The sequence below is a fragment of the Micropterus dolomieu genome, linkage group LG10, assembly GCF_021292245.1.
Source record: "Micropterus dolomieu isolate WLL.071019.BEF.003 ecotype Adirondacks linkage group LG10, ASM2129224v1, whole genome shotgun sequence".
In the NCBI taxonomy this organism is placed as follows: domain Eukaryota; kingdom Metazoa; phylum Chordata; class Actinopteri; order Centrarchiformes; family Centrarchidae; genus Micropterus; species Micropterus dolomieu.
The window spans coordinates 14,399,251-14,423,519 of record NC_060159.1 but is presented as its reverse complement, the minus strand read 5'-3'; the positions used below and the strand labels follow the sequence as shown (position 1 = coordinate 14,423,519).

The following is a 24,269-nucleotide window of genomic DNA, read 5'->3' as shown; positions in this document are numbered from 1 at the left end:
CAAAAATCCTACCAGAATAACTTATTATTAAACCAGAAAAAGCCAGTGCCACATAGTTTTAGTGACATAGCACTATCGTAATGTGTGTGTTGCATTGTTGTCAGTAAACCTCTCTCTTCAGTACACAATAAAGTGTTAGTGCGCAGCTATTGTTGTGGCATTGTCTGATGCAGGATTATCTAATTCCTTCTTTTAAAAGTAATACAAGAACTCCAGATCTCAACCAGATGCTGTAGCAGACCATTCCAACATTCACCCCTCCTTTCATGATGAAAGGAGGGGTGAACATTGGGATCAGAGATGGAAGCTGTAACCTATTTGTGAAGCAGAATCATTAGGAAGGATCTCCAACCAATTTCCATAAGTGGGGTAGCGGAAAGTATTTAGGCTGCTCGAAGTATATCACTAATGAGAAAAGACAAAAAGGATTCATGTGCATGTTTTATGCAATCTCTTTCTGGGTGTAGATGAATAATTATTTATGATTGCAAAGCCTAAAAGGGAGGCAAAAAGATAGCAACTGCAAAGAGACTGGTAAAAAATTTAAAGAGGAAGTTAAATGAATATTTAAGGGAAGATGAAATATTTAATGGAAACAAATGTGCAAAACATTTAAAACGGCATGATAAATAGTAGTGAGTGCTATTAAAGTGACCCTTGGAATTTGTGCTATTTGCTGCAGTAGGTCTCATTCAGACTTGTAATGGTGTGAACTGAAGATTCCGGCAAATGTTTTCAACATGCAATGTCATTATATGAGGACATTGTGTCTGTAACCCATGGGTTAACCTAATAGCTGAGAAATATTAGCCTTTGATTCAGTGTAGTTTGTATTGATGCCACAAGGCAGAAACAATTCATGTTTTATTGACCTTCTTGAAGTTGAGGTTAGGGTTCTAAAAAAGCACATAATGACATAAATTTTGAATATCTTTGCAGTTAATTTCTCAAGAGACAGTCTGCATTAGGGTTTTGCACAACATCAATGTGTCAGTCTGATGCTCTACAGTACATTTTGTACATTTTCAACTACCAACATCAAAATGAAAAAAATATCTGGAGTATGTACCAGCACAGTTCATTTGTTTTCCAAATGCGAAAATAATTAAATCAGCAAACAAATAATTATTCAAGTCAATGAGAACAATTATCTCAAAGACGCCTCTGAGACTTGGATGTGCATACTGAATTGATTAATTATCCTGCTAAAGATAATTGAGTTAGATCTTTGACTGCTTCCTCTCAACGTACTCTTGCCTCCATTTTGATCTCAACAAGATTATCATCTCCACCATCATTTATAACATGTGGTCATTGTGAACACTTCTCCGTGTGTTCACAAAAATTGCCATGGTGTAATGACATGTAGGACTTTTAAAGAGCTGCATTTTAATTCACCAGTCATCTTACTCTGCAGTACACGACATTATTCTTGGATCATAAGGAAAAATCTAAAAATGACCATGACTGGAAATCAAGGGCTTCTCATCTCTTACTTAAACTTCACGAACCTTAGGTTTTACAATATATTATAATCTGTATAAAATGTCCTATTAAATATATTAAAAATATAGCAGTGTTCTGACCTGTGTTCGTATGTCCAACTCAACTTTGTCAGCGACGCTGTGTCATGCCCTTACTAACCCATGGGAAGACTATTACTTACTTCTGAGGCAGACAGAGATCATTACCTCTGTGAATGATGGCGAGGTAGCCCGAGCCCAACAGCTTTATTTCCCAGCTCAACCTGGTGGACGCACGCCATCACATCCTGTTAACAATTCCATGGCTCCACCATAAAGATAAGCTCCCTCAATCAGCTCCGTCTGTCTCCATCGCCACTGGAGGGCCATCAGTTATCACTTGCTGGGATGGGAGCCCTTCACATTCACTTGTGATTGACACCATTTAGATGATGCAGTCGCACTCACTGGGCTGTTTATTTCCTCTGCAGACCAGTATGCTGTTTTCTGATTAAGGGAGTTCATGAAACATTTTTTTTTTATATCGACATATTTAACTACAATCAGTCTTTTCACTCTGTGCAAATATTGGTCCATTCCATGTGGAATCTTTCAAATGCTGAGATGAATTAAGTCAGAGGCTTTGACATTTTAATCAGAGTGAACATAAGAGCCAATTGTCACTGGCAAAACCACACGAAGGTCATTCCAATTGTTAAGGATCTGCCATAGCATTTAATCATTACATCCTAATGATTCGTTTACATGTGAGATCAGGTTGATATTTTATGTATAAGCACATGTTCTGTTCAAGGCCTTTTATTCTATTAACCTGTCCTGTCTTTGTTAGATCCTTTCTAAGATAATTCCCTAATGGCTTAGCCTTTGATAAATATGCTTTTAGTTCTATCTAATTAATGCATTCCGCTGTGATTTTCTTCACTTGTCACCCAATCTTTAACCTCATAGCGGAGGAACAGACTTTTCTTACTCAAATTAAAGGTCCTCTGAGACACGGTACATGTGTGAGCTAATGCTGTAGTGCGCTGTACAAGCTGATATCTTATCTTGAGGACCTTGTTGAAATGTTTTGAGTAGAAATGAAATATATGACCTCACTATTATGGAGAGTGGATATATTCCAAGAAAACATGTTTTAGCTTATTGTGTCTGTTTCTTAACTGATCATTCTGACTTTATTTGTTTGATTGGTCCATTAATAAAGAGTTTTTAAAGTAGGGATATGGTTGTGTTAAAAACATTTTAAGGATGCAGATATTTGCTTTGCGGTTTACATAGTGGTTCAAGTGAAATATCAAGCCTTTGTTGCTGAGTTCATAGTGTTTGCTGATTTGTGCCAAGAGACTGTAATCTCGTGTTATGTTGTAACTGTAACTCTTTACATTAATTTGAATACTAGTGGAAAAAATATAATTAAACAAAGCTACATTTAGATTCATGTAGGCGGAGACCAGCAAAGTGATGGCCTGGTGTTGAGACAGCATTTCTGAATGGACACAAGAGGATAGGCCTCCACAAGCAAAGTCTACTATTTCTAAATTAATTAGAGCAATTCAGCATTTTTAAATGTTCTGTTCATTTTTTCTTTTACTGCAAGCATAATTGCAGTTTCCAGCCATGTGACCATGGGACCATTCACAGGTATAATGAATGGGATGTGATGGTGAGCAGCATAGACTCTTGGCCACTTTCGTAACTAAATTTGCATAATGAGCGAAAGGCCAGCTGTGCTCTTAAGTTATTACGATACAATATGTTGCATAACGTCTATAACATTTTTTAGAAAACACACCATGAAATTATCTGCAATAAAACTGTTAGCAACTCCAACGTTGTTTGATTTATCCAGCTGCAAAATGTTTCAACATGGCTAAAAAGGAAAAATGGCTTTAAAAAGTCACTGGATATATTGTCTGCTTCTATTGTAACAAGGCCCAGGCTGCCTGGTGTGAAAGCAGTCTTTACAAATAGTAAACATAGTCTTTATACACATCCAGAGCAAAAGGTTTGTAAGGGAGAAACAGCTCAGTTCTTGGGTGGTCAGTGAGCTCATTGAATTCATTAACAAATAAGACAAATAAATGAGTTTTTTATTGAGTGTCAGATCATCCAAGGAAAGCTGGAAAACAGATTGTTTCACCATCTTTTTCCACCCAACCAGTGTGTGGTTTACTGCTATCAGATACTGTTTTAATTCATAAATTAGTTAGCATATTTTACTCAACGACATGTATTGCCAAAATCCGATTTAGAACCGAAGACATTCTGATTTGCGACACAACTACTGCATACATTTGTAGCACTGTTATGTGAAGTGAAGTTGTTTTCAGAGTCGGCCAAGGTATTAGTAAAAATGTGGCTGCTTATTGTGACTGTTTAAATAATAAGTAATCAAATACTGCCTAATTGAGTTTGTGTGGTCCACATTTGATGTGGACACTAACATATACATCAAGGTACAGCAATATTGATACAATAATAGTGAATTTGCCATTGCATCAGGTTCACTGAGGACAGAGCAGCACATCACTTATAACTCAGTAAAGAGTTATCATAATCTTCAGAAATAATAGGATTTTGACACTTGACTGAGCTATCAAACGCTTTTAGTACATCCATTGTCAAAATGCCAAGAATCTTTCAAAATCAAAGATTGATCAACCCCTCAGCCAACACAAACTCTTTGAAGCACCCTTTTAATTTAGTGTGTCAGAAAAGCCTACTGGTAACTGTCAGTGTGTGCATCTTACATCCAGTGAGTGATGAGAAAAAGCAAAACTTATAATTACTCTTTCTGACACTTTTTTTTGATAAATGTTTAAGTTACCATCCACACAAAACAATAAATACTGTGCACGAAAAGCTGCTGTTTTTCCAGTCTGGCTTCAAGCCCTCTAAAGAATTTATTCACTATCACAGCCAAACAGTGTAACTACAAAAATACTTTTCCTTGTCTCTTAAAAAGATGAAATATTTTCTCTGCTATGTAATTCTCCTCTCTGTATTTCGAGAGATACTGACCTAAAAAGGTTGATCAAAGACTGTTGGAACTCCACAGCCTGCAGCAACCAATAAATTGGTCCATTCGATGTTTTGCACTGACAAATTATTCTCCAGAGTACAAACATTCTTGGTAGCAACTCAATTAGCAAGAGACAGATGTAGCAAGAATTCACATTTATGTTTCATAGACCTTTCAATATTTTATTATTTCAGTGTATGTTGGCACGGACCCTTTTATGTCATAGAAATGATAACTATTTGCTAATTCTCACATAAAGTGATAGTTGTTTTGGTGCGTATTGCAGATTTATGGGGGAACTACACTCCCTTTAGGCTTTTATACAATGTTGGAATGGCCTTGGGCATCCATGTGCTTTAAAGTGTCTGTTAAAAGCCAATATTTTGTATCATCGCTGAGGGGAGACTGTCTTACTGTCAGTGTAAAGAGAAATGTCGACAAAGGAAAGTGGACAAATCGTACCTAGGAGAAAAATCACTTATTAATGTAATCCTTTGTGAAGTTTATATATTTAAACTTTATGAGTTCAGTTCATTTCAGTCTGTCATATGACATGATACTTGTCTTGTTGATAACAACATAATTCCTATTATTGCCATTAGTTTAAGCAGATACTTAAGATTTCCTTTCTTTGATTAGAGTGATTATTTTTTTAAACGTGTCATCATATTTGTCTGGTAGTTAAAATATACTGTAATGAAGGTGCTCATTCATCAATTGTCAATGTTCTGAAAGCACTGTACATTTACTGTTGTCTTAAAAAAATATTTGGCATCTACCCAGTCTTCTTTGCACAAGGGAATATTGCCTGTCATTAATATATGTGGGTCCCTCTTGTCTCTGTTCAGGTGCTTGGTATTAACCCTCAGAAACACTGGTGACCTTTTGCACGAAACCATATGGTTAACAGTGAGCGATCTCCCTGCTGTTCAAGCATCATTTACCTCAGAAAACGGGAAAACAGAGAGCTTCACAGCACAACTCAATGAAGATGGGTAAAAGCATTATAGGATTCAGTTCAGTTCATAGATGGAAATTTTGATGAACCATTGCTTGTATATATTTGTATTCATGCACATTTGTTTATATACGGAACATTATATTTAGCTCTTAAACATAGTGGACATAGATTCTTCAGAGAATTGTGTTATGTGTGCTTATAGATTATGGTGCATCAACAACATAAATATATGATTATACTCATGTTTTGAAAACCAAACATTAGGGATTACTCTCTTATGCCATGTGATGCAGGAACTGAATCCAGCGAGGTATGACATACTGATAATGCATCTCTACAGATACAAAAAATACCAGCATTTTTCTAAACATCTTGAGCCTTTGCATGTGGCGGCAGTGACAAAACACAGGGTGCTCTTTCTGTTATGCAAATATGAAATGGAGCCAGAGCACAATAACAGCTTTATAGTCTCACTGTACATTTGCTCAGAACATCTGAGAATACCAGACTGCATAATTAACTGCCAATGAAATGTTCCCTGGAGTCAGTCGTCTGCTTTATTAACAAAGTAATGCAGTTATTTTTAATTGGCCATTTCATTGCAAACCAAATTAGATAAAATGACACTGGCACACTTCCGAAGAGTAGGACAGTGTGTTGTCTTCTTTACCTTTGTATTTCTAATGACATATGGTCATGACAAATTATATTTTCCTCAACAAATGTAAAGATTATAATCTAAAATGTACTCTGGGGTGGATTTAATGAAAGTCCTTAAACAACCTTTATATACATTTTAGTCTTCCACATTCCCTACAAGGTGTAAGCCTACATTATTTCAGTGTAAGTGTATGACCTGTTCAATATTATAGGTGTGAATTGTGACATGTATTGCATATTATGTAAACATAGGTGTTTATTATGTCTGTAATTAAAATATGTGTTTTATGACAGGTGTAGGATAGGGACTTTTTTTAAATAATTGAATTTTAAATCAAATGTGTTGTTATATATATATATTTGCACATATTTCATAATGTGTGTATGAAGCAGATGTGTATGCCTACAGACAGTGAAAAGACTAATTAGTGTTATTAGTGTTAGTGTTATTATTATTGTTAGCTTGTCTGTGACAGATTTCACATGGATGCAAATGTAACAGTATTTTGGATAATGTTTTAGTAGAACTTCACATGACATATTCTACTTTTGTGTTGTATGCAGTCTAGCTTCCTGCATCATAGTAAAATCACTGAGTGGCATTCAAAACATGATCCAGGGCTACAACAGTTGCAGAAACATTCCATGCTCATCACAGCTTGAGATAGAGTTGAGACTGTTTAATAATTTAGATCAAAGTAAAAGTTAAAAAACTGAAAGCAGGCGGTGCCCCTTTGTGGCACCACATGGAAATTTCTTCCAGCGTAGCTTAAAGAAGACAACCAGGGGGTTGATGAGCAGTTGAGAGGACATCAAACAGTTCTGCCTCCTATTGAAGAAATACCAGAGAATTTTTGGTAAGTGAGCTTGTCTTTTTGCTTTGAGTTGGTGTTGCACTTAGCAGCATTGAGGCACCAGGGAGTGGAGATCTACCTGGATTGCTTTTCTAACCACAGACCTCTCCCAGAATGGATCATTAGCATTGTGCCAAAGATGGATGGTAACTTTCTGCACGACTTGCTGGCCGCCAGTGTAAGAGCAAAGCGCAGGCTCTCCTCTGGTCCCTTGGCCTGCCTGTTGACCTGCTCCTGGGTCTTAGTTAACATTCAGGGGGCCCTGACCTGAAAAGCAGGCTTGGCAGCAGAACCAAGGTCCCATCCTCCCCAAAGAAATTAGAGGTAGTAATCTTTCAGAAACAACTTGCTAACCTTCCCAGACCATGTAAATGTAATAGATGCAGCTGATTGCCCTGCTTCTGTTTTGCAGCCCCTCTGTGTCTCCCTGTCACTGGCCACGGCAGGTCGTGTGCAATTTGTGTATATTTGACAGTGCAGAAGTGACAAATGATGGCTAGGGCTAAAAGAAGGTTACATTTAAACACAGCACAGGTCAATGGGGTAGATGGCTGAATGCTAAATCATTGTCAGGGAAACTAATGATACAACATTATAAGACAAGAGGGCAGTGCAAAAGATGAAGTGCAGGATGTCATGCTGATACTATAATCAACCAATGTCTGTTTCAAACGCACATTCATCTTGATTTTGCATAGACATTCACATATTCTAGTGATTGCTGAATGGAAACACTGAGGAATCCCATACATATATCTATTTATGTTGCTGGATCCTTTTGTGTGGCACAAGGATGTCATGACATTCTGGTTCCCGGCTGTATTATTATAGTAATGCTGGAAATAAAATGTCCATTTATACCTTCTCCCTGTAATACCATTGGGACTATTCCAATTCCACTCTAATTAAAACACAACATACACTTTGTTAAGCATTGGAAACAAATATTTGATTCGTTATAGCTAATATCTGTTACACCTGCTGTAGCAATTTCAAAAACACACAGGAAGTCTGAATAACAAACACAGTAAGAGCCTGGGAACCGAAGCACGAGTTGTGGCATCTTGACAAGTCTTTAAGTAATTCTTACAAGAACAAACACCCCTAGGCTCACTTGCTTCATTGCTTAAGTCATAACAGAGAGTACATACAGCCACTAGGCTGCCACGGAAATCAGATAAGTAGTGCCCATTCTTCTAATATGAAAACTGAAGTTATTAAATGGACACCAATGAGCAAATTATGGGCTATTGTGTTGTCGGAAGGGTATTAAACTCAAGATGAATCTGGTTATAATGACGTCAATATACAAAAGCATAATTGGATTTATTACGGGGATTGTGATTTTGCCATTTCTTTTACAATTTTGTTTACATTATATGAATACACACCAAAAGTGCTATTTAAGTATATCTAGGATTTTTTTTTTTACGAGGAAAAGACAGTGTGGCAGCTAATAATAGCCATTAGTACAACCTAACTCCATGTAGCTGGAGGTTATGTGGACATGGAGTGTCCAGGAAGCTCAAGGACGGCTCACACTCCCAGATTAAACAACATTCACTCTCTGTCAAATGCCTAGCTCCCAAAACTGCCAAGCCAGAGGAAAATGAGCCCCACACGACCCTTGCTGTGGATGACAGGATAAAACACAAGACAGTTGTGCCTGAAGGAGAGGAAAGATAACGAAATAATCTTTAATCTCTGTCCCTTCAAGGCACTTTCAACACCTGTTATTCTTGATGGCATTGTGAGAGAGGGCGGCTCACAGATTCACTTTAAGCCTGGTAATTATTACACTAATTATTCACTTTGGTGTGGGGTGATTACCACTCCTCGTTCAGGTGAATACTCGTTCGCTTGCACACCAGCTGAGGCCAGAGCAGCTCGGTGGAACAGTTGTTCCACTCCCTTTTCCCTTGCAGATATTTGACCTCTTGTCATGTTTGCAATCTGTACTTTGCGGGGAAGGGAGAAAAACAGCAAGAAACTTTTAATTGCTCAACAGAAACAGGAGTGAAAATCACAGGTCTGACCATCTGTTCAGCCCACACCATCTCTTTTGCAAAGAAACTTCACATATAAACAGGTTGTGTCTTTTCCACTATCCTGTATGATGGATCTACTGGGACATTTCTAAAAGCAGAGTTGTTGGTATGATGTCCTTCGTAACAATGATACATTATTTCTCTTAAATTAATGAGTACCCATAGTATTTTTTCCTCCTTTTCTCCTCCTCATCAATAATTAATGAATCAAGATATATTCTTTTCATTTAATGGGGTGCATTTATAATCACAGCTTGGGGGTCCGAAAGCCTTTAAGACAAATATTTCTGCTCTTTGACTAGATTTAATTCAATTAGTAGAAATACAACATCAAATACCGTGCCTCCATTAACAGGTCTTTCATGTTAAAAATGCGTATCATGAATATTGCATCTGTGGTCATATGAAAACAATTATTCTCTGATGCTATGGAGACCAAAGTCATTTCCCCATATTGTACAGGTAGTGGTGGGTTTTAGATCTGACAGAAAATGACTGTGGGCTGTAATGTTCACATAATCACAGAAATCTTTTAATGTGTAGCAAAATTATCAGATTATAAATACTATACAAAAGATCAACTGGCAGTGAAAACGGAGCATTTTATCTTTCACGTTTTAGTGGAAAATGCTCTATGTCTGGATCACTTTCTCGCTAGACCTACATTTTCTGACATTTTGTGCTTAAAGCATAAGGTTGGCGATGTTCTGTACTATTGTTATTGTCAGCAAATCTGTGAAAAGGCCAAAACCAACAATAAGTTAGTTCATCTCTCAATAGGGTTTGTGTTCGGGACCATTTTCAGGTGCAGATTTGTTATGCAAGTAAGCCACTACAATGTGGGATTGTATCAAAATAAAGGACAGTCCCCATGCTAATTGTAATAAAAGAAGATTTTAGCCATTGCAACTATGAGTTTTAGGGATGTGTTTTTAGATCAAGGCATTTCAGGCTTTGTTAGTAGGACATATTTGTTGTTGGTTTTGTTTTTTTTCATGGGATTTGTTGATGATAAGAACAATGTAGAAATATCACCAGGCTTATTCTTTTAGCACACAATCTGAGGCAGGGATCCAGAGTTTATGTAAAGTTTGTATTTACAATGGAGCATAAAACATCCATGAAAGTCAGGTGTGAGGAAGGGAGGTGGGCACTAAAAGTAGTATTTAGCTAGAGCTCACATGTTTTCCTTATTAAAACACTGTAATAATTTCTTCAGTCACTGCAAATGATCAATTGATTTAATCCATTACTGATTGGGGGTGTCAATATAAAACTTTTATACATTAAAACTGTGAAAGGGAAAGAGTTCAGTGTCATATGAGATTCATCCAGATGACTTTGCATCAAAAAGAATATCTTCAAAAAGTGGATAAATTCTTTCCTGGGATGCAAATTCAATTATCAAAATACTGTGATTTCATATTACTCTCCAGCTCTTATAAATAAAGAGATATACAGGATATTGTTGTAAATATTGTTGGTATAACACTAAATACAACATATCATTAATGTAACACACCCACACACACATTCTGACATGACTCACAAACCTACTGCTAACCTTGGTGAAACTCAATGACAACAAAATATATCTTTCAAGTTTTGAATAACCAGTGAAAAGAAATGTAATTCTTTGCCAGGCCTCCTAAAGGTCAGGTATCACTGCCTGTGGAAGCTCTGCTGAAATATAAAAGCTCTGTAACACCGTGCCTGCTGATTGCTTTACTCTCTAGGCAATGTCAATTTTGTGAAAGTACTTGCAGATTAAGTTGGCAGGACGTCAAGGGCCCTTGTAGAAGCTGCTGTCTTGTCTTAGCGAAGGGTCCGAAAGCCCTTGTCTATTACTGGAGACACCCCAAGGACAGATGTTTTAGGCTTAGGGGGGGTGATGGAGAATAATAGCACATTAGATTCCTAATGCCTCTCGGATGCAGGACTCGGGGGAGACAGAACTCCTGGGTAATCCAAATTCATCTGTCTCTTTCTCTCTGTCTCTCCCTCATTTCCTCCTATCTTTCTTCTCTTTCTTTGCTCTAACCAGAGTTGGGTCCTCTCTGCCTCGTGAGGTGCTGAATCCTAGCCTGAAGGTACAAGCTACACAGTCCATTCATCAAAAGCATGACCCTCTCCAGTGAGGGACAGGATGCTACGGACTAATGAACTCAGCGCAAGGTATGAAGGTATGTGTGTCATATCTCTGTACTTAGGGGAATGAATCTTTACTTATTACAGGCCATCATGACACATAAAACACACCTGCATCATATTTCAATACAAAGAGAGGAGTTCACCCCTGTCTGCTGTGGGTGTCCTTGTGTTGGTACCAGATGTGGTACTGATTGATCTCAATAGCCAATATACATGTGAAGCAGATGAATGTTTATGTTTTAGTGTTAAAAAGTACCTGCATGGATAGACAGTTTTGTCATTCAATCTTTCCCCAACTTTTTGCTCCTACAAGGCCTTCCAGACTAATATGTAATGAACAGCTCTGTGGTCGCATTCCCCTCCAGAGTTTTTTATTGTCATACATCATATGTAAATTGGGGATAAAGGGATTGTAATTTTTTTGTCCCAACATGAATGTTCAGTGTACTAAACACATGCTAGTGATATGAAATCCCTGCCCCCACCCCCCTCACCATCAGCGTGGAGCCCCCACCCCCATCTCCAACCCCAGGCCAAGGGTACACCTTGATGAGTGAAGAGGGAGGCTAATTCACTCCTCAGGCTTAATTAATCCTATGTCTTATTTGATGAATGACTCCCAAATTGTGCTGTAATAGTGGTATTTTTTTTGTAGAGGGGGCTGCGGATGTTGACACGAAAGCTGGGAGAAAGTCAAAGTCGGGACTTCCGAGAGGCTGGACTTGGGGCTTTGTTTGCAAAGTTGTTTTCCTCTGTGGACAGTTTAAGCCCTGTCCTCTGACGTCAGGCCAGCTGCAGAGAGTGATGGTGCGCTGCAGGGAACATGTGTTTATGGATTTCTCCTAGCTAAGATCACCATAGGAGCCCACCGCCTTTGTCCCACGCTGGGTTTGTCAGTTTTGACAAACATGATTTGTTGTCTGCAAATACCCAAAGTGCCCTGCGATGTTCTCTCTGTCTTACATGAATATCTGCCTGAGGGTTTCAACACATTACAATGATAAATCCAATGTTTGACTTTCTAATGAGAGGTGCCTAAACTATTGAAAACCAACAGTTTTTCTTTATAATGAATCTAAATGTGACACTAAATCACTCAGTTATTTTCACCAAGGTTGAATGTATGAGGTACAATGCCATATGTCTGACTTGAATATAAACATAGAATTTTATTGATATATTTTATTGTTATAGGCACACTCCTAGCACAACTATGATATAATAGAATTATTGTGATATGTACACAATTTTTTTCTGTGTTGTAAAAGTGCCTTCAGACCATATGATATCAGTCTGCCCACAGATTCAGGACTCCTGCTTTTGCCCCGTTTAATATGAATCCTTTTGTCACAAAGGGTTCTGCTTTAAGTAGGCCTATGCTTTGTCCTAACAGAGGTAGCACTTAAAACTAACGATGTCATAAATTTTTCTGGCTAATGTGGCAGGCGTAAAGGGAGTTTTGGCGGGTGGGGTGAGGGTCTGGTGATTTGAGAGGAAAGATGATGAGATTCGGTGGCCTAGCCCAAGCAATGAACTTGATTAAACTAATCTCATCTCTATCAAAGCGTCACTCTGATCCCCCTTGTCCCATTATTCATGGCAATGGGATAATTACACTGAGATGCACGGGGCCAGATAGATAGCACTGTGACACGAGCCCTCAGACCCTGGGCTATGCCTCCTCTACTATGTGGCCTGTTCATTTTAAACACAGATTAATTATGGTCAATGGGATAGTTCACATCTGTCACTCTTAGTGAGAAAAATGGAAATGATTGCCTTCAAGATGATGAAGGATGTATATTAAGTCATCTGCTAGTTGGTGGTTCAATAGGGGTGAATACAATCAGCATTTTAATTTTGACATCAGCACTATATGATTGTTGGAAAAATGGCAGCAGTAGACATGATAAGAGCAATGTTTACAGCCATTGTACCAGAAAACGTACAACCCTGTCTCCTAAAACCAAAGTATACAGAAATAATGACAACTGACTCTAATCTTTTCTGTCTACCTGCACCTGAACATACTTGGTGTGTATTATTTAAAGGGCTTTTGTTATGAGGTTAGATATCGGAACATTTCAGTTGATAATACCCCATCTAAATGTATACATTTGTATATTTGGTTAAATTAAATTAATACAGTAATGAGACTTGGAAAAAAAAGGAAATCAATTATTAAATTAATTACAGCTAATACAACTTCTAAGAGAACCCCTGTGCATTCTAGCATTTTTGTTAAGTCCTGCTTTATAACTGCAACAACATTTATTTAGTTTTATTGAATTTCAAACTTTATTTGGGGTCATTTTTGACCCCAAGCATGCAGAATGATAATATCTATGTTTATGCTGCTAAAGCATGCTTCAACATATTAAACAAAATCCGGTGATTCTACTTGCAAATATTTTCCTTTTCAAGTAAAATGTTTTTTAATTAATAACACATAAATAATTGAGCAATGCAGTATTAATGTAATCAACTCAGAGGTGTTTGTGGTACAGTGCCTACACACATCAGTAGTTTATACTGTGTGCAATCTTTTCAGGCACTTACATTTGCTTCCTCTGAGTGCCTTCTTTATTTATGGAGGCTGTAATAAAAAAAGAAAAACAAGTTATGCATTTCCCTTTAGTTCAAAATAAATATAACCCCAAGAATCTTAATTGCACAGAGTGTGTTTTAACAGGTTTCGTATCTTTATTTTATTTTTGTGTGGATGGCTGCGTCAAACACACGAACGATTAATTTTTGTTCAGCTAAGCAGTAAGAGGTGATTTCAGTATTGGCCTGTCGGCTTGTGGGGTTGCCCAGTACACACACACACACACACACACACACACACATACACACACAGAGACCTGCATACACACCCCAAGGGACTACTCGGGGACAACAGGGAGTGATGAACAGACACAAGCAATAGACACCCAGCCAGTGTAATTATCTCCTGGAGCTGGAGTGGTGTATGTAGTCAGTGAGCCCTGCTCTGCCACGGTCAGAGCTGTGTGGCCCTCAGTGCTTGTCTGCAGGTTGTTTTTACCACCACAATGATTGGGCTTCTTCAGTCGTCAGCCCCAAGGATGTTTTTCTCCAGTTCAGCCTTTCAACTTTGTCCCTGAGGACTAACATCAAGCCACTGACAACTGACCATACCACTTGAAACTAACAAGATTATTTGGTTGCAGTGTGCTAGCTTTCATTTTTTGTCTTCCTTTTTGTGAAGTCTCCATTACCCGAAAAGACATTGTTTTGTTGTTAGAATACAGATCAAAGCCTACTCCATGAGAATATGTGACTGTAAAATTAAGGTTTATTATAATAAACAGACCGTGCCCAGATGTGTGCAGACATGTTTATTTTCTTCTTCAGGGGTTTATATATTGAATTAAAAGTGCATATTAATTAACACCACTCTCTTTGTGCAGTAATTCTTTATATTTGGATTTGGTCCAATGCAGTAAACATGCTCTCAGATGCAAATGTTTATTGCTGTGTTGTTTGTAATAGTCACCTTTCATGAACCAGCATTTTACATGCTCTGACACAACAGTTATAGACTGCAAATTAAGAATATTTTAACATAAATGCAGGAAGTGATGTAATAGAAAATTACACTTTTAATGGGTCTTATTTTTTGATTGTTTTCTCATCTCTCCTATTGTCTCTATATACTCACCAGCTCAGTTGCTGCGATGTGGACACAATGCAGCATCACCAGTCTATTGGTGCAACATGAGTAGTCAGGTGATAACACAGGTTGTAAACAACAAGTTTTTCTGTTTTTATCCAAACATCTTATTTTGAAGTATTTAATGTATTAATTGAAATTATTATTTTGTTTTCAACGTACAAACCACTTAACTTACAATCAGTTTGTTTTTACTGTTACAGATCTCCTACACTTCTTACACATAATATAAAAAGGTACAATGATATATTATATTTAATTATAAAATAATAAAATACATCACCTGGTGTGTAATCTTAACTTCTTAACAGACCTTTTCACTTTTTTGGGAAACAAGACATTTTTCAGTTTTCTTAAGCAGAACACCCAACTGAAGAACAGTGCATCTGTTTCCTCTTATGAATATAAGCAGACAAAAGAATGATACAAAACTGTAGCAATATCCTCACAAAACCACACAATTCTTAAAATGGTATAGATTATTTGATTAGGCCTTGAACATTGATCTACAGTTTGCACTTCTTACTCAATGTGTTTGCTATTTTGAAATGGCATTACCTTTATTGAAGAATAACCTGAGGGCTCAAAACCTAGTGTTTCTTGTAATTGTACTTGGGACTTCAGCACTGAAACCTGAGAGTGAGACTTGCTTGTGACTTGCACAACTTGGTCCCACCTTGACTTGATAATAAACTGATGTTTGCGTTGAGAAAGGGTGGGAGGTCTGAGATATGGGACATGTCCTGGCAGTGTGATTAAAGAATCAAACAAAATGAATGTTCTGTAGAGCAATAGATCACATAAAAGTTTTCCTTTGCTGTTTGTTAAAGCAGTTTAAAGGCAGTTGTGCTTATCTAAACAGTAGGTATATTACTATGTAGATGTTGACACTTAGACTCAGGTTGTGAAATACCAGAAGATTTCCTTAATTACATCCTTCCATTACAAGAATGGTTATTTTTTGTAGGAAAAATATTTTCTGGTCAATAGCTGTTCAGTAGCTGTCTGCTACTTTTGTACTTACCCATAAAAATGAACTCTCTTGAAAAGTGCTTGCACAATTTGTTTGGTAACACTGAAGTACCATTAAATCATGATAGTATTTTCACCTCTGGGAAAAACACTGTGCCTATGTCACTATATCATGGAAGAGTAAGGTAACAACCAGTGGTGGCTCTAAAACTGTAACTATACTAATACTATAACTTGTTTCTTTTGCCTCTTATGAATGAAAGACATTTATATAGATGTCCTCAGTGCAGTAGTGGAAAATATCTATGTACATTTACTCAAGTACTGCACTTAAAGGTACAATACGTAAGAATTGAGACTACTAATTGATACTTGAAAAAATAGGGGGCAGCATATCACTTATCAGGTCATAACTGCTACTAACTGCCATTAGCCGTTCATCTAACTTAGCGTCCCCTATTAGCTGATTGAGTCCAGAAGGGGTACCAGAACTGGAGCCAGGCAAGCAGGCACTGGTTTCAGCAGCCTCTTAGTGATCACGGCCAGACCGGGACTGAACACATCCTCTGAGATCAACGGAGGCCAGTTTGAAGACAGGGAATACAGTGCTGAGATGATTTACAGCGGCTTCAGCCAGGAGCTCTGACTCTGACAGGAGAGGCGTCAAGCGGGACAGGAGCGTGAGGGAGGCAGCAACTGTGAGTAGAGCCAGAATATTTTCACATCATAATTTTGTCAATTGCTGGAACAGTGGACAGTTTTGGTGAGATATACAGTGAGGAAAATAAGTATTTGAACACCTTGCTATTTTGTAAGTTCTCCCACTTAGAAATCATGGAGGGGTCTGAAATTGTCATCGTAGGTGCATGTCCACTGTGAGAGACATAATCTAAAAAAAAAAATCCAGAAATCACAATGTATGATTTTTTAAGTATTTATTTGTATGATACAGCTGCAAATAAGTATTTGAACACCTGTCTATCAGCTAGAATTCTGACTCTCAAATGATGGTGTTTTTCTGCACATGGGACAGGGCGACTGCACTGTATTAAGGAGAGGATGACCGGGGCCATGTATTGCGAGATTTTGGGGAACAATCTCCTTCCCTCAGTCAGAGCATTGAAGATGGGTCGAGCCTGGGTCTTCCAACATGACAATGACCCGAAGCACACAGCCAGGATAACCAAGGAGTGGCTCTGTAAGAAGCATATCAAGGTTCTGGCGTGGCCTAGCCAGTCTCCAGACCTAAACCCAATAGAGAATCTTTGGAGGGAGCTCAAACTCCGTGTTTCTCAGCGACAGCCCAGAAACCTGACTGATCTAGAGAAGATCTGTGTGGAGGAGTGGGCCAAAATCCCTCCTGCAGTGTGTGCAAACCTGGTGGAAAAACTACAGGAAACGTTTGACCTCTGTAATTGCAAACAAAGGCTACTGTACCAAATATTAACATTGATTTTCTCAGGTGTTCAAATACTTATTTGCAGCTGTATCGTACAAATAAATAGTTAAAAAATCATACATTGTGATTTCTGGATTTGTTTTTTTTAATTATGTCTCTCACAGTGGACATGCACCTACGATGACAATTTCAGACCCCTCCATGATTTCTAAGTGGGAGAACTTGCGAAATAGCAGGGTGTTCAAATACCTATTTTCCTCACTGTAAGTGCCGTAGTTCATCTCTCAGTATTTACCAACTTACTCTGCCTGTCTGTGGAAATGAAAAACCCATTTTTCCTACGATCATTAAACTATGCGCTACAAATGTTTTCACTCGCACACTGCGAGCACGGCAGCACTCAATGCTCGGCTCGCTTCCTCTCCTCGTTCTATGCAGAACATCTACGTGACAGATGGTGTTATAAGAGCAGCGTAACTCCGTCCTGTACAGACTGATTCAATTATTTTTCAGTTTTCAGTCTCAAAAAGTAGTTTTGGAAAAGAAAGGATGGAGGTGACCGGAGGAGCTGAGGTTAGTAAAGCTAATTAGTGATGCAAACTAGTCCTTTTAAGCTAATGAGGAGACTTTTCTTTTTGGATTTTAATGTGCAAATAAAATGCACCTCAGAAGGGAGGAGGTTTCTCATGTTGCATATTTTGTATATTAATTTCTACAGGTAAATGTCAGAAGCTGTAAAATGAAGACACAAAAGGCAAACATGAACAGTCTATAATGATTCTGAGGTCATATTAACAGGGTTTTCCTGCCATTTCCTGCTGTTTGTCCTGAACACTGAAAAAATCCTAGAGGAAACACTGCAAACTCTTAAGATGTGAAGCTACTTGAAGCTACAACCACAGTCAAAAGGAAGCTGTAGAATGAAGCATGACCATAACTTATTAGGTAATAATTGTACTTACCAACAACTCCTCCCCTGCAGCGCCTCGGTTGTTGAAGACCACACATCTAGGAAAGAAAATGTCTATGTCAGTGCAACTAAAACAAATTCCACTCAGTCACATCACATAAGGTTCCTGCTTATTCCTTTAAGATAAATTGGTTAATGTAATGAATAGGAATGTGTTTACATTTCACTTCTGGCACAGATGAAGAATTGTATCATTTAAAACATGACACAACCTGTAGCCGCGGCGGGCGGCCTGGCTAATGGCATGGAGCACATAGGACTGCTGGCTGTTCCCCGTCAGGCCTGGGAGGATCAGTACCGTGGGGCGGGTAGAGGATTCTGGGTAGGTCTCGCTGGCCTGATTGTCCACCCAGTCCAGGGAGATCTGACCCCCATCAACTGTACGGATCCGCTCACTGAGGGATGAAGGGAGGATTACTAGTCCATTAGTGACCCAAAAATGACTATTTCACCATTCTATAGGTTTACAGTTCTTTCATCCACATGAAATGCACTGGATTTGTAAGACATAAACGTAATACTCCTGTAGACAGGGTTTTCCTGACAAAATATATAGACACTGTAGTAAGATAACAAGATCACTGTGTCAGCCAGCAAATAGACAGAACAGAACAGAACAAAAGGAAACTCATCCAGGAGGTTCATCCTACTTGCGATAAGTGACGAGGGGTCTGGACTTAAGGATGGCACAGACCAGCGTTTGAAGCCGACCTCCCCAGCACCATGGCGTGGGACTGAAGCGCTCAGCCACCACTGGACAGTGCTTGTGGAGGAACGCACTGAATGTCTGGCTAGAAACCAGGGTTGGTACCTGGGAGGAAAAGAGACAAAATGAAGGGGTATGAAAACGCAGGGGTCTTGAAACAAATACCTGGGTGTGACAAACCATGCAAAAACAAGATGCGCTGAGGGCTGAGCAGAAAGTGTGAGAGGTTTAGGGCTTCAAAAGCAGAGTGTATTTCAAACAATCTCATGGTAGGATTTTGCTGGTGCGTGTAAAATAAAGACAGCTTGTGCAAAATCTCCTTGCCCGCCTGAAAGAGGTCAAATGCTGGATGTCACAAAAACTTTTAAATTCAATTACTATATATCTGAGAACGTACCAGCCTGGTTGACAGCAAGCTCGGCTCACTTAAAGCCAATCTATAATTCTGTGTCGAATTTACGCCATAGCTGAACGTTGTTACGTCATTTTGATGTCAACAAATTATACAATGCACAGAAAAGATTTTGAACTTGGAAAAATTTCAGTCATCAAGATCTGTTGTGTGATTTAGGTGTTCCCTTTATTTTTTTGAGCAGCGTACTTAGTAACTGTCCACCACTGCTGGCTTGTGACAAATGCTGCGTTCAAGACAACTCATAATAAACTTGGGGCAAATCCATCTACCCCGACATCATGCAGAGGCAGCTGTCTGACGTCACACCAACCGATGTAGATAGATACGGACACAGTTAAGGTGAAACATATTTACATTACTTGTTAAAATCATTTTAATTAACATCAAGTGCACTGCTGAGGGTTCAAGTATGTGTACACTTGACAAATAAACATCAGTTTGCCACAATGAGGCATGTTTTTTGTTTTGGAGTTATGCACCATCATGCACCTGCAACGCTTTGAGGTCAGAAGTCTGATATTTCTACTGGGAAATCCTGACCTCCAACTGTGCCTGGAAGTATAAAGGTGACCGGGCCTTTGCTGTTCAAGCTCCCAGACGGAAATCAGACAGGCTACACAATTAGCATCTTTTAAATCCCTTCTTAAAACTTTCCTTTATAGGAAAGCATTTATGAATATTTAATATGTTGCTGGATTTTATCTTCCCACTCTTATACAATTTAAACTTTATTTATCCCCAGTGTTTTTATGCTGTTAATGCCTCCATTGTTTTTTTTTAATCAGTAAAGCACTTTGTAACCTTGTTAGGAAAATAGGGTATATGCAGGAATCCTGAAGTGACATTTTATACCTTTTAGGGCCGTTCTTAAGACTCGTCCCAGATTGGAGTTGAAGGAATTGAGTGACTAACTCATTGTAAGGTTTATTAAGTTGTATCTTTCCCACAGGCAGAGACCTTGTCTAATGGTTGCAATTTTTAGATGGCGTCAAATCTAGTAGGATTCCATAAATTAACTACAATTTCTCTATGTGCCTACATTCTGATTAAATTCACGCATACGATCTCTTTGGACAAAAATACATTTTGAAACAAACAAGCTTCACAATTCAGTACCTTGTAAAACGGTATTTAAGACTTTGTAATACTTTTTAAGGGTAGCTAAATTAATTTATCAACTTTTTCAATATGTTAGCCTATTATATCAAGGCCACAAATAGACAAACAACCAGTCAGCTCACACTCACACCTAAGGACAATTTAGGGTCACCAATCAACCTAGTCCGCATGTCTGTGGACGGTGGGAGGAAGCCAGAGCACAAGAAAGAACAGTGTATGGTCTAATATTGTGTTGGTCATATTATACACTGATTTACTGCTTGACTCTTTTAAATAATATAGAAGGTAAAGAGCTTAAACATTAATCGCAAATGAAATCGCAATATTGGTTTAAAAAATTGCGATTACATTATTTTCCAAATTCGTTCAGCCCTACTATTATTATTATAAAATAATGTCACCTTAAAGAGGCCCGATCACCAAAAACGTTCTTTAAAAAAAAGGGGAAAATATTGAAAAATACATACAATAAAACAGACTAAGATTAAATACAAACTTACCCAATAAGAAAGAAATTAAGTAAAAAACTAAATAAGAAATTAAATTCAATTAAAAAATAAAACAAAATAAAAAAGCAGAATAAGATACAATGAAAAAAAAAAACAAATACAAAGAATAAAATAAGACAAAATAACATCACACGCACACGCACACGCACGGATATAGTGCGGTCATTATTACCCAGCCTTGACCGCAGTGACTGACCTGACAATTGCGGCCCCACAGATAGTACAATGCGGCCGTGAGGGAGCAGATGAACACCGTATAAGGTCTGGAAACACACTCCCAATAAGTTATCCATAGCTCCAAATGTGATAAAAGCATTGCTTTGATCTAGCTAATGTACAGAGCTAACCTGGTAGCTGGCGATACGTAAACGGCTCGTTAACCGACACAACGAGAAACACAACTGACAAGACAGATGTTAGTTAATGTCCGACAACCTGCCTTCATCACCACCAGCTAACGTTAAAGATGTTTTAAAGTTTCTCCTCTACTCCGAGACGTCCCATCGGCTCTTACGATAACGGTAAAGAGTCGGTATCCACCTGCAGGCAGGCATCCAGCGGTGTTTTCTCCAGGAGCCGCTATACTGAGTCTGTCGGAAGGGGAAGGTCCACAAGCCGGCACTCACCATGGCCGTTATTTTTTTCCCCACCGGACTTTTGCCAACTCTCATTTGACAGACACCAGAGGTCCCGCCCCTTACTCTGCCTCTGATTGGCTAGTCTTAACCCTAACCCCACTCTCACCCTTCTCTTAACCAATATAATCAACGGAGGCAACAAGTACTAGCCAATCAGATATAGATTTGTCATAAATCGGGTGAGTGGATAAAATAATGCTCAGACTGAATACAATATGGAAGTTAACTGAATACGCATGCGCCGTTCTTCTTCCTCTTTTTTTATTAAAGCCTTCTGGTTGTCAACATGTGCATTACCGCCACCCTCTGCTTCGTGTTTCACTTGACAAGGTCAATACTGTCTTTTTAATTTACAGCTTTTGCACAAGGCTGGCTTTGGGCAAAGTGGACCGCTGCCCCCGGACACCGGATCCTCAGGGGACCCGTAGACTGAAGGTTATGTGGCAATAACTTTGTAGTCAAATTATTAATAGCAAGTGTTTGTAATACTGACAACTCAAACACTATTTAAATATTATTTGGTAAATGCCCTGATGTGTCTTTTGCATTTGAACTTATTTTTTAGGCCCTGTGTCAAAATCTAGTTTTAACTGACTTACCTTGGGGTAGGTTAGTGTTCTAGTTTAAGAATGATACTGGTTGGTTTCTGAGGGTCAGGGAAAAATACAGCTGGTTGTGTGGGTGCTCTGCTCATTTTTTTTACCTTAACAGGTAATCCAACTCTACCTTTGCACAGGACTCTTCTTTCCCTTCTTCTTTAGTGTTTATGGCAGACATCTGAATCACCACCCACTTCTCTAATTTGTTCAGACTGTGGACTGTGCTTGTATTTCGCTACTGGACTGATATTTAGGCTGCTCACTTGTCTTGTGGCATTTTTCAGTGGTGGTTGCTCTTAGGCCAAAGAATAGGATTGGCCTTTGATATCCTATTGCATGTATTTATTAGTCCCGCTTTTTTCACAAGGCTACACATATGTTGGATGTAATTTCTTATTATTGCATTGGTGATATAAACTAATTTCATTTTGAAAAGTGGTAAGAAAAAACAACAACAATTGCAAACCAAGTATCAGTTAAGGGTGCAGTTGTTGCTTGAAGCAAGAAGAACAATATTGTAACCAGACAATTTAATTTGCAGACTTTGAACATCTTTAATGGAAAATACTGTCACCATTGTGGTTTCCAGAAACTGAAGTATGTATGTGCTTAAGTGCTGCTTCTACTCACATCTGCCATGTTAAAACACAGAGGCCATAAAACCAAAAAATAACATCCCCATTTGACTTTTAAACATCATAAAGCATCTAAACTGAAGTGTCACATACAGCCTTGTACGATTTTACATAGCCTAACTCCTAACTTGCTTTTACTACAGATCCTTAAATTGACCTTGTGAAGCTGCACTGTAATGTATAGTTCATTGGGTAAAAACTACAACATAATGACGACACTTCTTTACTGTGTCACTCACCAGATTATGTGACATTGGTCTGTCCTGCACTTGAAAGAATATGTGACAAAGAAACATGACCCACAATCCTGGTTTTTGTCGTATCTTTATTTTATCACTGTTCCAGCAGTTTTGCAGCCAGCCAATAGGGTGTCCCGTTCTCCTCTCCCCAGCTGAGGATCTTGAAGACGTTTGACCTCTCATCCTGAGCCAGTTGCCCTTGATTTTAACCTTCCTTTGATAACTATGACCCGGATGACTGAGAATCTTCACAGACATCCAGCGTCCACTATTTGATAGTCAACTGCCAAAAATCACTCTAATTATGTTGTAGGACAGTAGGTCCCAAGCTGGAGGTCAGGATCCCCCAAATTGTCCCTGGATAAATCTGAGAGGTAACAAGTTTACAAAAAATTTATGATACATTTTTCTTACTTTTCCCTATTTGTTTTGTTTTTTTTTCATGTTAAAAACAGAATACTTTTATCTCATCAGAACTGTGCAAATTCTTCAATTGAAACAATCTGAGAAGTGGGAAAAAACCCTCTTTGGTTGAGCTGCTCACAACTCATGTCTACACTAAGGACTAATCTGCGATGAGAGGTCACACTAAGGTTGGGTTGGGAACCACTGTTGGAGGAGAATTTGGAAGTCATATAACCAAACACAGATAGCATGATAATGTGTCTTCTCTAAAATATAAAGTAGACAAAATGTTCAGTTTGTACTGCTGTGTCATTTTGTTTGTCCCAACAGGACACACAGGATCCCTGATCTCTTGGATTGTGAGACAGTTGCGCCACTGCTGCTTTCTGGAAACTTTATGCCTTTGATACAAGACACAATCACTGAGCACTATAGATAAGATGACCTTCTCACTTGGGATTGCACATACATTTAGCAGACGTTTTTATCCAAAGCAACTTACAACTAAGGGTTAAGCATCTTGCTCAGGGACACATTGTTGGATGTGCTGCAGTGGGGAATTGAACCCGGATCTCGCACGCCAAAAGAAAGTGTATTATCCACTGCACTATCACCACTCTGCACACACATACATAAATCCCACACACCCTATATGGTGTGTAGTGCACTGTTAAAACTTACAAATCTGGCAGCTTCGGTTCATTCAGTATAGTCCCACAAAATCCCTTCACATAGCTGATATCAATGTTCTGGAAGTTCTACCCGGCCAGCAGCAAAAGAAGAGGAGTG

The 24,269-nt window shown here is 38.6% G+C and overlaps 1 protein-coding gene across 2 annotated transcripts in view; it reads right to left on the bottom strand.

Annotated features, from left to right (window-relative positions):
- LOC123978144 (phospholipase ABHD3-like) overlaps window positions 1–21,649 on the bottom strand; it is a 42,261-nt gene extending 20,612 nt beyond the window's left edge. The window contains exons 1-4 of one of the 2 annotated variants that reach the window (XM_046061294.1): window positions 21,161–21,649; window positions 18,866–19,026; window positions 18,428–18,610; window positions 18,208–18,253 (exon numbers count right to left, since the gene is read on the bottom strand). In XM_046061294.1, coding sequence (XP_045917250.1) covers window positions 18,208–18,253; window positions 18,428–18,610; window positions 18,866–19,026; window positions 21,161–21,280 — 510 coding nt within the window. In that variant the 5' untranslated portion in view covers window positions 21,281–21,649. The remainder of the gene's footprint in view (window positions 1–18,207; window positions 18,254–18,427; window positions 18,611–18,865; window positions 19,027–21,160) is intronic. The other variant, XM_046061295.1, reaches the window with a different exon arrangement.
- Between the last annotated feature and the right edge of the window lie 2,620 nt (window positions 21,650–24,269).